The 14,441-nt window shown below is 42.6% G+C and overlaps 1 protein-coding gene across 1 annotated transcript in view; it reads right to left on the bottom strand.

Annotated features, from left to right (window-relative positions):
* Window positions 1-2,898: 2,898 nt before the first annotated feature.
* The window catches only part of ALDH9A1 (aldehyde dehydrogenase 9 family member A1), a 29,065-nt gene continuing 17,522 nt past the window's right edge, over window positions 2,899-14,441 (bottom strand). Inside the window, exons 7-11 of the mRNA XM_006057289.4 lie at window positions 12,533-12,721; window positions 12,214-12,301; window positions 8,402-8,543; window positions 5,384-5,496; window positions 2,899-3,640 (exon numbers count right to left, since the gene is read on the bottom strand). Of these exons, the coding sequence (XP_006057351.3) occupies window positions 3,546-3,640; window positions 5,384-5,496; window positions 8,402-8,543; window positions 12,214-12,301; window positions 12,533-12,721 (627 nt within the window). The 3' untranslated portion in view covers window positions 2,899-3,545. The remainder of the gene's footprint in view (window positions 3,641-5,383; window positions 5,497-8,401; window positions 8,544-12,213; window positions 12,302-12,532; window positions 12,722-14,441) is intronic.

Raw genomic sequence — 14,441 nt, 5'->3', positions numbered from 1 at the left:
ACCAGAGATCAGCACTCTGAGCTACTGCAAAGGAGTGAGCCAACGTGAGTCTTGGTTTTCCTCTTTCCCATCACTACAACTCCAAGACAGTTTCTATCAATAGCAGTTAAATGATGCTTTCCCACAGGAATTTGTCAACCAAAGAAATCCTACAATGCATATGAAGGAACATGAGCTGAATACATTTACATGTGGCTTCATCAAGATACAGGGTTAATAGTTATTACTTCTAAGAAAATCTTGGGAAAGATAGGCACCCAAACATTAACAGTAGTTACCTCCGGAAGATCAGATTAGATGGGAGGAGGGAGAAAGAAGGATACCTTCTGCTTAACTTTCAAAAGTGAATCAAAATACTACTGGAGAAAAAAAGATTCCAGGAGAATTTAACTAGATGACACACCTTCTTCTAAACCAAAGGAAGGCCTGGCCCCTAGGCTAAATCATGTTTCCTTAAATGCATTATATATATATATATATATATATATATATATATATATATATTATTGTCCTAAGATTCTTCATTAACAGCCAAGAATCTTTGTTCAGGCCAATTTGTGAAATATAATAGCTGTTAACGTCCGGAACACACTGGACAAGGCTGGGGTGGCAGCTGGAATAATGGTCCTCATCAGGTATGCCCACTTCCTAATTTTTGGGACCTTTGAATATTACTTTATATGGCAAAAGGAGTCTTTACAATACGACCAAGTTAAGGGTCTTGAGATGAGAGATAATTATGGGCCATCTGGTCGGTGCCCAATGCTGTCACAAGTGTCCAGAAACAGAGGGAGATCTGCCTACACAGAGGAGGGCAAGGGAAGCAGGGAGAGACCTGATGCTAAGCTGTTAGTGCTGAAGACAGAGGAGGGGCCATGAGCCACAGAATGCACTCTGGAGACTGGAAAAGTCAGGAGGAGTCTCTCCTAGAGCCTGCAGAGGGAGCTGGGCCCCGCCAACACCCTGATCTGCCCAGTAAAACCGTTGTGGACTTCTGACTCCCAGAAACACGAAATAATAAAGGTGTTGTTTTAAAGTCCCCACATTTGCCGTGAACTGTCATAGCAAATGAATACACAGAACTAAGGACTAGGACGCATGGAAGGAGCAGAAAGCACAAGAATAACAACCCCACATTCCTGGGTTGGAACCCCGCTCCTCAACCTATGACTCGACTGTGGTCAAGACTTTTCCAATTCTGAGTTTTTTCATCTAAAAATTAGGGCTAAAAACTTCCTCAGGTTCAGTGTGAGTATTCGATGAGAAGGGAAGTAGCAGACAGAACATCCTAGCTGCTTTCTCTTCAGAGGGATTGCTAGAAACCTGTCTTATCCAGGCGGCTCCTACTGCTGAAGTCACACCAGGATCCCAAGACATGGAGTGAGATCCCTGTTGGCCTTGCTCGGTATCCATGACCCTGTGTGCAAGTATCCATCAAGAGAGGACCCTGTGTGCAAGTATCTACCAAGAGGACCCTGTGTGCAAGTAACTACCAAGAAAGGACCCTGTGTGCAAGTATCCACCAAGAGAGGACCCTGTGTGCAAGTATCCACCAAGAGAGGACCCTGTGTGCAAGTATCCATCAAGAGAGGACCCTGTGTGTAAGTATCCACCAAGAGAGGACCCTGTGTCTAAGTATCCATCAAGAGAGGACCCTGTGTGTAAGTATCCACCAAGAGAGGACCCTGTGTGCAAGTATCCACCAAGAGAGGACCCTGTGTGTAAGTATCCACCAAGAGAGGACCCTGTGTGTAAGTATCCACCAAGAGAGGACCCTGTGTGTAAGTATCCACCAAGAGAGGACCCTGTGTGTAAGTATCCATCAAGAGAGGACCCTGTGTGTAAGTATCCATCAAGAGAGGACCCTGTGTGTAAGTATCCATCAAGAGAGGACCCTGTGTGTAAGTATCTATCAAGAGAGGACCCTGTGTGCAAGTATCCACCAAGAGAGGACCCTCTGTGCAAGTATCCATCAAGAGAGGACCCTGTGTGCAAATATCCATTCAGAGGACCCTCTGTGCAATTATCTATCAAGAAAGGCTGATTCAACTGTTCTCATCCTCTAATTACAGTGTTTGCCCACCACAGTACATAAACAGATGCAGGCCCAGTAACAAGAATCATCCCTCGCCTATTAGCTACTGTGATGTTTAATTTTATGTGTGGATCAGACTGGGCTATATGGTGCCCCATTGTGTCTATGAGGGTGTTTCCAGAAGAGATCAGCATTTGAACTGGTGAACTAATAAATAAGCAAAGCAGATGGCCCTCCCCACTGTGGGTGGGCCTCATCCAACCATTCAACATCCCAACCAGAACACAAAGGCAGAAGAGCGGCAGATCCAGCCTCTGCTGGAGCTGAGTGTCCATCTTCTGCCCTCAGACGCCAGCAGCACTCCTGGTTCTCAGGCCTCAGGACGTGGACTGAATTACACCACTATCTTTCCTGGGTTCCAGCTTGCAGCCAGAAGACTATGGGCCTTCTCTCTCAGCTGCCGTAATAATCACATGAGCCAACTCCTGTAAGAAATCTTTGCTTACACTCACCTGTTCTACTCTATTGGTTCTGTTTCTCTGAAGAACCCTAATACTATTAAACCTAAATTACTCCCCTGAAAGGCTGGTAAGGCAGCAAGGTAAGGACTGCTGCAACAGCCTGAGCAGTCACTGTGAACTGACAGCCCTTCAAAGGCAGGCCCTGTTCTTTGGGGCTGGGAAGAACACGGAGCCCAGAAGTCTGCGTGGGCCACTGATAGTTCGTTACAGCAGCAGAAGCCTGCCTGTGTGTACTCACTGCAAAGAATGTCAAATCCTCTGTCTTAAACATTGAACTTTAGCCTATCCTGTGTGCCCCTATAGCCCTAAGATGTGTTTAGCTTCAAAACACGACACTGAAAGGGCTGTCGGTGTGATTTATTTAGTTTTAGCATACTGAAGTAGCATACAAAGGATCTGTACATTTAAAAGGAAACCCTTCCATCGTAAGAGAGCAAGCTGTAACTCAAGGACTGGAGCTGATTCCCCCCTCCCCAACCACCAGCACCACCACCGCGCTGGCTCTGGCCAATCAGCGTCCACGCCCCACTGACGCACCTGTTAGCCAAGCCTGCTCTCCCCACTATCAGCCTTCTCTGCGGGATGACAAGGGACCGTGGACTTAAAAACGCCAAGGAGCAGAAATCTCTTCTGATATGCCCAGGAACCCCTAAAGGCAAGTATTCTTTAAAGTATGCTAAAATGAACCCATGAGTGGGTGGGCTCCATGGAAGATGAACAATCCTGGTCCTCCCCCTGTTCTCTGGAAAGTTGTTAGTGACTCTCAAAGATTATTTAGAGAAATCAGCTTTGAGGAAAATCAAGCTTTCTTGATTAGTATATAAAAGACACTTACGCACATTTTCACTTAGGAAAATGACTGAGCCATGAAGAGCATCACTGAACCATTCTTATCCTGAATGACCAACACCCTGGGCCTGAACCAGCCGGCGGCCGCGCTGCCTCAGTCAGGCAGCTGGCTCTCGCTATTCACTGGTGTCGCCGCGTGTTCAAAAAGCAGACTCCACGTCACCCATCTCCACACACACGGTCTTCAGCTGTGAGTAGTACTCAACTGTCACCCGGCCGTTCTCTCTGCCGAATCCTGAAAGACAGAGACAGGGTGAGGATGCGCCACGGGCGGGCCCAGCCACGGCGGCCTGCGGAGACGCGCAGGGCCTGCTCCCGGGCTGGGGAGAGCGCAGCGGCACAGCTTCCGGGAGCCAGTCCTCCCCGCAGGCTGTGGCTGTGGAGCCAGACGTGCGGAAAGTGAGCCGCTGGCCTTCAAGGACAGGCACGGGGAAACACTCAGGCTTCATTTCTTACCAGTAGGAACCTTAACTTCCAGTATTTACTCTTCTGGGCTAAGGTCTAAAATGTTCAGACTTCCTCATCAAACATTAGAGCGTTCTCTACAATTATCAACCTGATGCCTTTAAAGGTCAGTGCTAACTGAAAACCTAACTCTACATAACACACTTAGTAGCCTCCTCTTATATTGAATCTTTAGGAGCACCAACTATTTAGACTCTGCCCACTCATGTGGGGAGTGGCCCCTATAGGCCCTCAGGCTACTCAAAGCCAAGACACCACGCAATCACTAGTGGATGAGGTTGCGTGCTACAAGGACAGCCTTGCTTGCGCTCCTGCCCCAGGCTGAGGCAGGCTCTGCATCCTACGGCCTAGGCCCAGTCTCCAAAACTGCGTGTCTCCAGGGGGCACCATTCCAAAGGTGACACACTCAAAGGAGGGTAGGGCCTTCTCTGGCTTTTGTTCCTTTTCAGGGCCTCTCAGCATGGAGCTCACCAGGCACGTCAGGCCAGCTTTCTGTCCTCTCATCTCATGTAGAACTATCCATGGGCACTGATGCAAAGATGCAGATTAGGAAGGGAGCGCTGGGTGCAGAGGCCCCACTGAGGCCACAGCTGCAGATTCCAAACAATCTGAGGGTTAAGAATGAACAAAACAGAGTCCTGATTCCTACCCTGCATTTGAGTCTGTGTGACAGCTTCCCCGCGTAACCCCACAGGGACAAGAATCTAGAGATGTATGAGTAGAGAATGCCAGGGTGATACCAAACACAATACCAAATAAAACTGTCAAATTAACACCCACCATCTCACCATTATTTGTCGGTATTTATGTGTTTGCCAACACTGTGACGGCTATAAATACCTGCCAAGAGACTAGGGGTCAGACTCTTAGAAAGGTACGTCTACAAAGTCCAAACCGATTTTCATATAGTCAAAGTGTTAGTCGCTCAGTCATGTCCGACTCTTAGCTTCCCCATGGACTGTAGCCCACCAAGCTCCTCTGTCCATGGAATCCTCCAGGCAAGAATACTGGAGTGGTAGGCATTCCCTTCTCCAGGGGATCCTCCTTACCTAGGGATTAAACCCAGATCTCCTGCATTGCAGGCAGATTCTTTACCATTTGAGCCACCAGGGAAGCCCAATTCACAAAACTGGTGAAATTAGCAACAAGTGCCAAAGAAAAGAACCTCAAAGTAATGGCTATGTTCCTGATGCCTCAAATCTCCTAACAGACTGTTATAAGCTTGCTATGGTTAGGACATCTCGGAGTGGTTTTATGCTTACAGCAATTATAGACTGTGAGGAAAAAGTAATGCTACTGTTCACAAGCCAACTTATTCATCAGAACCTTCTGGAGAACTTCTGGAAAAAATAAAGATGCTTGGCTTCCATTCTCATGGATACAGTGGGCCTGGGGAGGACGAGGAATTCATATACATTTTGGTAATTCTGATACACATACAAGTTTAGGAACCTGATCTATTATGACCAGTGTCTCCAGAGACAAGAATTTTTCACAATTCCCAGCTCCTCACCTGACTTCTTATATCCACCAAAGGGCAACTCCACCGGACTGACATTGTAGTTGTTAATGAAGCACATTCCAGCCTGGAGCTCCGCCACCACTCTGTGGGCGCGCTGGATGTCCCTATGAAGAAATAAATTGCATTGGTTAGTCATAGTTTCTTTTGCTACAACTTTAACAGGAAAAGTGAGACTGTCACTTCTAAGAGTTTCAAAACATTGCCAAATTCTTATTTCTTCACAATGTGTTTTAAAATCTTATACCATCCAGGCAAAATAGGTAAGAATTTGAATTTTGTAGTCTCATCCAAAAGCATCTATAAAATATGTAGCAGCAACAAGGGTGCTAAAAACAATTCAATGGGGAAAATAGTCTTTTCAGCAAACAGTGCTGGAGCAACCGGACGTCCACATGCAAAGGAATGAAGAGCCAGCCCCTTCTCACACAGTGCACAAAAATTAACTCACATGGATCACTTAACTAAAGTATCAGACTGAAAACCATGAAACTCTTCGAAGAATACAGGAATAAATCTCCATGACCTTCCGTTAGACACAACCTTCTTAGACAAGACACCAAAAGTAACAGATTAAAAAAAACAGAATAATTTTGATCTATAAAAATTTTTCAATTTTGTATCACAAGTGAGAGTATCAGAAAAGTAAAAAGGCAACTCACAGAAATGCAAATCAAAACTACAAGACACTGCTGCATATCCACTGCTGCTGCTAAGTCACTTCAATCGTGTCCGACTCTGTGTGACCCCACAGACGGCAGCCCACCAGGCTCCGCCGTCCCTGGGATTCTCCAGGCAAGAACACTGGAGTGGGTTGCCATCACTAGGATGGCTAAAATCAAAAGAACAGATAATAGCAGTTGCTAGTGAGGATGTGGAGAAACTGGAATCCTTAAGCAGTTGCTAGTGAGGATGTGGAGAAACTGGAATCCTTAAACACTGCTGATGGGAAAGTAAAGTACTACTGCCACTTTGGAAAACAGTTTGGCATTTCCTCAAAAAGTTAAACACAGAGTTTCCATATGATCCAGCAATTCTACTCCTGGGTTTATACCAAGCAAAATGAAACATGCACACAAAGAAATTTTCACACAAAAACTCATAGATGAATGCTCATTGGAGCACTATTCATAACAGCCAAAAAGTAGAAATAGCCCTAATGTCTATCAATTTGTGAATGAATAAACAAAATGTGATATATTCATACAACAGAATATTACTCAGTATAGAAAAGGGCTTCCCTGGTGGCTCAGATGGTAAAGAAACCGCCTGCAATGTGGGAGACCTGGATTTGATCCCTGGGTTGGGAAGATCCCCTGGAGAAGGGCATGGCAACCCACTCCAGTATTTTTGCCTGGAGAATCCCATGGAGAGAGAAGCTTGGTGGGCTACAGTCCATTGGGTCACAAAGAGTCAGACATAACTGAGTGACTTTCACACACACAGTAGCAGAAAGGAATAAAGTAGTGATACAGACTACAACATAAATGAACTTTGAAAAGAACCTAGTAAATGAACTAAGTGAAAGAAGCTAGTCATGAAAGGTCACATACTGTACGATTTCATTTATGTAGAATTTTCAAAATATGCAAATCTATAAAGACAGAAAGCAGATTAGTGGTTGCCATGGGTGGGGGGAGGGGAGAATGCAGAGTGCCTGTTAATGTTCTTGGGATGACAAAAATGTTCTAAAGTTAGATTATAATGACGGTTGTACAATCTATAAATACACTAAAAACTACTGAATTGTACACTTTAAATGAGTGAATTATTTGGTAGGTGAATTATCCTAACAAAGGTGTGTTTTTTTTTTTTTAAAAAGGAGTTACTGTCCTCTGTAACTGGCCTTTGTATTTTGGTGGTGCAGCAAAGTAGCAGGAGAGACGTAATCCACTCTCTCCTCACATCAACACAAGCAGCTCCTCAGAGAGGGCTTTTAGGACAGTGAGACTGCTTTGTTTGACACGACAGCACTGGGTCGGTGTTATACGTGTGCAAATGCACAGAACGCACACCAAGAGTGAGCCCTCACGTGAACCATGGTCTTTGGGTGATAATGACGTGTTCATGGAGGCTCATCAGTTCTAACAACTGTACCACTCTGGTGGGCGATGTCGATCACAGGGAGGCTGTGCACGTGTTGGGGCAGAGAGACTGGGAAATCTCTGTACTTTCCACTCAATTTTGCATTGCACCTAAAACTGCTCTAAAAAAACAAAGTCTGTTAGAAACAACAACAAAAAGGAGCTGCTCGTTCTTTCCTTCACAACTCAACTCATTAGGTCCTCAAGGGAGACTTGGGTCTTCCTCCCCAAGTTCCTCACCACAAAACTACAAAAAAACCCCCAAACTTGTATATCACTAAAGAAACAGCATATTCTCAATTGTAAAGCAGTCTTAGAAAACTGCCTACTATTGCCAAAGACAAATCAGAGTTTGTATATAATCAAACAATCTGCAATCATTTTCAAAGAAATTTTACTCCCAAATCACTGTTTGCTTTTCAGCGGTTTAAGTTTATGTACCAAAATAGTAATCACATTACTTACAATAGTTAAAATTGGAAACAGCACCCTAAATACACACTAGAAAGCCCACATGTGTTACAATGCATCCCAATTTAGGGACTACTATAAAGCTATTAAAAATCATGTCTTTGAAAACTACTGCCAGTATTTATATGCTTACAGGTTTCTAAATTCCTTGACACGTATTTTTTAATAGGGACCTAACATGATGCTTTACATAGATCAGAAACTTAAATACTTATTCAATGAATGAATAAAAAAAAGAATAGGATGTATCAATAAAGCTAATGGCTTAATTTACACTTAACAGTAGGGTTCTGGCTGTGCTGCTACATTGGCATCTTCTGACTCTCCCTGAAGCAGACAGAACATGCTGATGCAAATGCAACGAGGGCAAACGCCAGTGGAGGAATAAGATGAATATCTAAGGAGACATAGCAGCCCCCTTCCTTCAAAGCTGCGTGGAGTGTCCTTCCCCACCTACCTGGTGAAGACACCAGCAGCTAGTCCAAAAGTGGTGTCGTTGGCTCTTTCCAGAACCTCAGCTTCTGTGTCAAATGATAAAATGGACATAACTGGTCCAAAGATTTCTTCTTTCACACAGGTCATGTCATCTCGGCAATTAGCTGCAAACATTATTTTAAAAATCAAACATCAGTGAAGGAATTATCTGAATTCCTTTTAACATGCTGGCATGTTAAAATTCCTTGTTCATAGTAAACAGTGAAATACACAGCTTTAGAGAAATTTCAATGCAACATTTCCAGTGTGATTATAAATCAGAGCATCCTTCCTGCATGATCATGAACACTGCATATTAAGGAGTCATGGCCTTTGTGTTCATTCTACATCTACTTTTTTTTATATTCATCATAAAGACATAGTTAGGGCTTCCCTGATGGCTCAGATGGTAAAGAATCTGCCTGCAACACAGGAGACCCGAGTTTAATCCCTGGGTCGGGATGGTCCCCTGGAGAAGGGAATGGCTCCCCATGCCACTATTCTTGCCTGGAAAATTCCATGCACAGAGGAGCCTGGTGGGCTACAGTTCATGGTGTCTGAGAATCGGACACAACTGAGCAACTAACACTCTCACTTTTCAAGGACATAGATAATGAAGTGGACAAGGATATATGTACAAGGACTTCCATCACAACACTCCTGTGACAATGAAAACAAGAAGCAACAAGCAAGGCATCCAAAAATCAATGGGATGGTCATGTGAACAAAACACATCCCAATGATGAACTTCCATGAAGCTGCGAAAAGTAATGTTTTTGAAGAAAATTTAATAAGCAAATGCTTATGATGAACAGTCACTGAAAAAAATACAAACTGTACATATCATCCCAATTTCTGTTAAAATGTCATACAAGATTAACATCTTTTACACTTTTTCACTTTTTCTTAATAATTGTGATAGTAGAAGGAGAAACAGTATTTTTAAAGAGAAAATACAATGTAAAAACATAAACAGAAATAACTGAACGGGTGTTCAGTTAATATGAAAATGTACTTAAGTGATTAATTCCGTAAAATGATTAAATTCACACTTGACTGTTTAAAATACACATGTATACCTAAAGAAGCTCAAATATTTAGATGTGCAACAATGAACCCCAGTGACCTTCAAGAGAATGGTGCTTTTATCTCATTGTGGCTGAGAGACAGCTCATCTCAGCGCTGGCAACCACTTCAAGGAGTGAGACATGCATCCGTAAGGCTGTGTGATATATGTAAATGCTGAGGCAGGAAAACAGCCTTAGAGCCCTACTATAAATACCAGCTTTACACCAGCCAAAGCTAAAAACCAACGACTCACATATCTATAAAGATGAGGACTCCAAAATCTCCTCAGAGATAGATCAGAGCTTGTATATACAAAGTAAAAACAGCTCTTTGCTCCTCTGTATGTTACAGTGTACTTTGGGGACACGGGAATTATCTACAAAGGTATATTCAATAATTTTAGGTGGTGATTAAGGATAGTTTGAAAGTGAAGTGAAAGTGAAGTCGCTCAGTTGTGTGCAACTCTTTGCAACCCCATGGACTGCAGCCTACCAGGCTCCTCCATCCATGGGATTTTCCAGGCAAGAGTACTGGAGTGGGGTGCCATCGCCTTCTCCGCAAGGATAGTTTATTATGATCTAAATCTCTGAGAACTGCTAATCTATGTACCATTTTTAGGGCAAGTGTTAGTCAGAATAGTAAATGATTCAAGACAGTTCATTACCCAACTGTCCCAGAATACAGTTCGTCTCACACAGGCTGATAACAGAGTGTGGCGCTGTGTGCGGTATGCTCTACACCAGAGTCAAGAGATGAGGGGATAAAGCAGCAGCTCATATGTGAGAAAAGAGAGGTCCCTGCACTGTACTTTAGCCCCAAATCTAGTAAATGAATCTAAATATTGAGCCTGTGGAGTCAGTCTCAAACTTTAATGTGCACAAAAACAAACTGAGAACTTTCTTTCCCTTTTGAACTTTGTATTTTGGAGTATAGCCAATTAACGATGCTGTGCAGTTCCAGGTGGAGAGCGAAAGGACTCGACCACACATGTACATGTATCCATTCTCCCAAAAGGCATGTCTTGAGGTTCTAGCCCCTCAGAGTTACATTTGGGGGTCTAGGGCAGAGGCCAGGAATCTGCCTCGACTAGTTTTCCAAGCGATACTGACACTGTGGACTACAAATTGGGCTTTCAGAATCACTAGGATGAAGTGGAGGTAGTTAGCTCCCTGTTCTTTGCATAGGTTCACAGCTTAAAAAAAATTTTTTTTTCCTAATTGCAAAATACACATTCTCAATTTAAGTCTGTTGTAGTGAGAGGGATCAACCTAGAACTTGTTACACAGAGTGAAGTAAGTCAGAAAGAGGAAAACAAATATCATATATTAATGCATATTTATGGAATCTAGAAAAGGTACTGAGGATCCTATTTGCAGGGCAGGAATAGAGGCAGTCATCTTTACCATACAGACTTGCGGACGCAGAGCAAGGGCCGGCAGGAAGGAGAGGGTGGGACGAGTTGGGAGACCAGCGTTGACCCACCATGCGTAAACAGACAGCGAGAGGGGAGCTGCTGTGTAACAGGGAGGTAAGCCGGGGCTCTGTGATGGCCAAGATGGGTGGGGTGGGGGGCGTGGGAAGGAGGCTCAAGAGGGAGGGCACGTATCTATACTTATAGCTGATTCACACTGTATAGCAGAAACCAACAAACACTGTAAAGCAATTATCCTCCAACTAAAAATAAACAAACAAACATAATGTACAGAAAATCTGTAATATTCAGCAATGCATGAAGTTTAACAAAAATCACCTTTACTCCAAGCATCTAGAGAAAGAAACCCACTATCAATATTATGATGCATGTTCTCTGCTCCTTCTTTGTCCCATGCACATATCTGGTTTTTCAGATTTGGGATAATACCACATACACTATTGTTTAACCTATATTTGCTCTTTAAAAACATAATGTAAGTTTTCCCTCTTCTTTAACAGCTACAAGCTAACTCATGGTATGGATGCTAAATGCACAGCCTTTAAGCCTCAGTAGTTGCTTTTCTAGCAAGGGACAGGTTAAACTACATCAAGTCAAATACCAAGTGTTGACAAGTGGCACCACTATCGACCTCAGGGACAAAAGTCAGCTGAATCTGTCTTCAAGAGAAGGTGTAAGGCATTATACTGCACTATTCCATCTATATATAGATTTTTAGAGCCAAGAAAACTGGCAATATTTTTATAGTAGATACTAACACCACCAACGTCTAAAACAGTGTCCCCCTCAGGCAGGAGGGGAGGAGACGGATGAGAACAGCAGGAAGACCACACACTTGATTGTCCAAACCCGGAGACTATTCAGGCTGAAAGGAAATGCTAACAATTACTATATCAGTTAAGTTTTAATATTAGTATACTGTCTGACAAATTGGTTTTATTATATTGATGATCTAAAAGTTCAAAGTAAAACACACTCTTTACCAAGTTGCTTGAGAAAAGAAATTCATTACTTAAGTTTTAATCAAACAGGAATTTTCATTTTTGGGGGCGCCTTGCTTCTAGAACAACAGGTGTGTACCTAGTTAAGTCCCAGGTAACTGATAACATCATCCAAGAAGAGGATGGGCAAACAGGAGGCTTCCGAGGCGACAGAGAACTTCTACTTCTTACATCTGAGGAGCGGGGACACACACTTCCGACCCTTGCCTTACACCATATGTACAGTTTATAAATTTTTTTTTCTATCTAACATTTAATTCAAACTGTTTAAAAGCAAACAAGAAGAGGACATACTTAACACACAAGGTCTCATGTAATACCCATCCTTTAATTTGGGGTCTTCAGGTACAAAGACGTCTCCACCACATAACACTTTAGCACCCTGCCAAAAAAGAAAGGAAGAATGCATATTTTATGTTAAACACACAACCTCAATATGCAATCAGCAAATGCTACCTGCGTCCTGAACAAATGGACACTTAGTCACTCTACTGCAAGTACAATGCAGAATACAGCTCCCAGACAGACATGACCACAGGGAAGGGCGCAGAGCAAGTAACCCAGGAGGAATTACCCTTCCCCTCATCTCGTTGCATCTCTACTTGTTTCTTACCTGCTCCTTTGCCACTTTAACAAACCCAAGGACTCGCTCCAGATGTGGTCGGTTGATGAGGGGACCCATCCTTGTATCTTCCAGAAGGGGATCTCCAATTTTTATCCTTTGGGTCTGTTTCACCACTTCCTCTGTAAATTGATCAAGAATTTCCTTTTGCACAAATACCCTTGTACCATTACAACAAACCTAAAAAACAGACACAAATTATATGTAAGTAAGGGGTAAAAAGCTTACCCAGTGGCTCAGCAGTAAAGAATCTGTATGCAACGCAGGAGACACAGGAGACATGGATTCAATCCCTGGGTCAGGAAGATCCCCTGGAGGAGGAAATAGCAACTCATTCCAGTATTCTTGCCTGGTGGGGTACAGTACATGTGGTCACAAAGAGTCAGACGTGACTGAGCATACCACAAAGGGGGAAAAAAGGAAAAGGGAAAAAAATCCAGCAGCTTTAAATTTAAAAGAAACAGGGGACTTCCTGGTGGTCCAATGGTTAAGGCTCTGTGCTCCCAATTCAGGGACACAGGTTCCATCCCTGGTCGGGGAACTAGATCCCACATGCAGCAGCCAAAAAAAAAAAAAAAAATTATAATTAAAGAAACAGTATACTGTCTTTAAAAGTTAGTTCCATTTCTAAAAAATTATCACCATACTGAACAGGATCACACATGTAATTGAAGGCATTCTACCCTACACACAAACTCTCTGCCCCTTGAAATAAAAGTTAAGCCTTTTTGTTTAAATTTCCTTAAGGCAATTAATAGATCTACATGACTCATAAGACTTCTCCTATTTTCTCACTTCAGGTGCTTAATTTGGTTGTATATTTTGAGAACAGGAGGTTAAGAGTAGAAGGAATTGAAGAGTAGAAACAGATCAAGAACTGAGATCTGAAGTCTAATAAAAATCTAGAGCATTTCATAGTCAATGTTTGTCTTTAAAATCACAAATAATGAGGAATGCCCTGGTGGTCCAGTGGTTAGGACCCCATTTCACTGCGGGGCCCCAGGTTCAATCTCTGGTCAGGAAACTAAGTAAGATCCTACATCCTGTGTGGTGCAGCCAAAAAAATAAAATAATAAATTTAAAAATAAGATCTCAATTTAAAATAAAGTGAATATCATAACCATATTGAAGGGGGTGGTGAAAGAAGAACTGACCCATTAATTTCTGAACACAGATTTTAACTATATACCCTTAGGCTAAAACCAAAAAGAACTATAGAAAGAAGGTTGCAAGCTAGTCAGAAGGTTTGTTTTTCACAGTAATGCAAGTACAAATATAAAACTATTATAAACATATTCTAGGACTGAGCAGTTACATGTATTGTGAGTAATGGATGCTAAATGTTTCACTATCAGAGAAGGAAATTATGAACATGGAAGGGAGGAGGCTAAAATAAACCTTGCAACACTGGAATGATTGGAAATATCTGTGTAAACTTATAGTTATTAATATAGACAGATATAAATACATGTATGTGTGCTTACATACACATATGCCAAATATCAATATGTATTTCCTGGCTCTGGACTCTTGAGAGGACATAGAAGCGAAAATACTCCAGCAGAAACAAGTACATCTGGCACCCAGATCTTCCTTTCTAAAAACCGTTTACCATTAAATGGAACCAAGTCTTCTTAGAGAAATAGCTCAGTCCAGAGTTCCACCACAGAAAGCACAAGATGTGTTTAGAACACCTTGCTATGCCAGGAAGTAAAACAGCGCTCAAAGAATAATGGGGACATATCAAAAAGCCACAGAAAGAGGCTCCCGCCAGCAGAATCTTCAATTATTTGAGCATCAAAATAAATAGTAATAGTAACTCAAAGAATGAGGTAAGAATCCATGGGTTCATGCTGATGAAAGTAAATGAATGAAAAACAAACTATGGAGATGGGGAAAA

Source organism: Bubalus bubalis, chromosome 6 (assembly GCF_019923935.1).
Source record: "Bubalus bubalis isolate 160015118507 breed Murrah chromosome 6, NDDB_SH_1, whole genome shotgun sequence".
Taxonomy (NCBI): domain Eukaryota; kingdom Metazoa; phylum Chordata; class Mammalia; order Artiodactyla; family Bovidae; genus Bubalus; species Bubalus bubalis.
The sequence above is the reverse complement of the archived record's forward strand: the minus strand, read 5'-3'. Positions and strand labels throughout refer to the sequence as shown.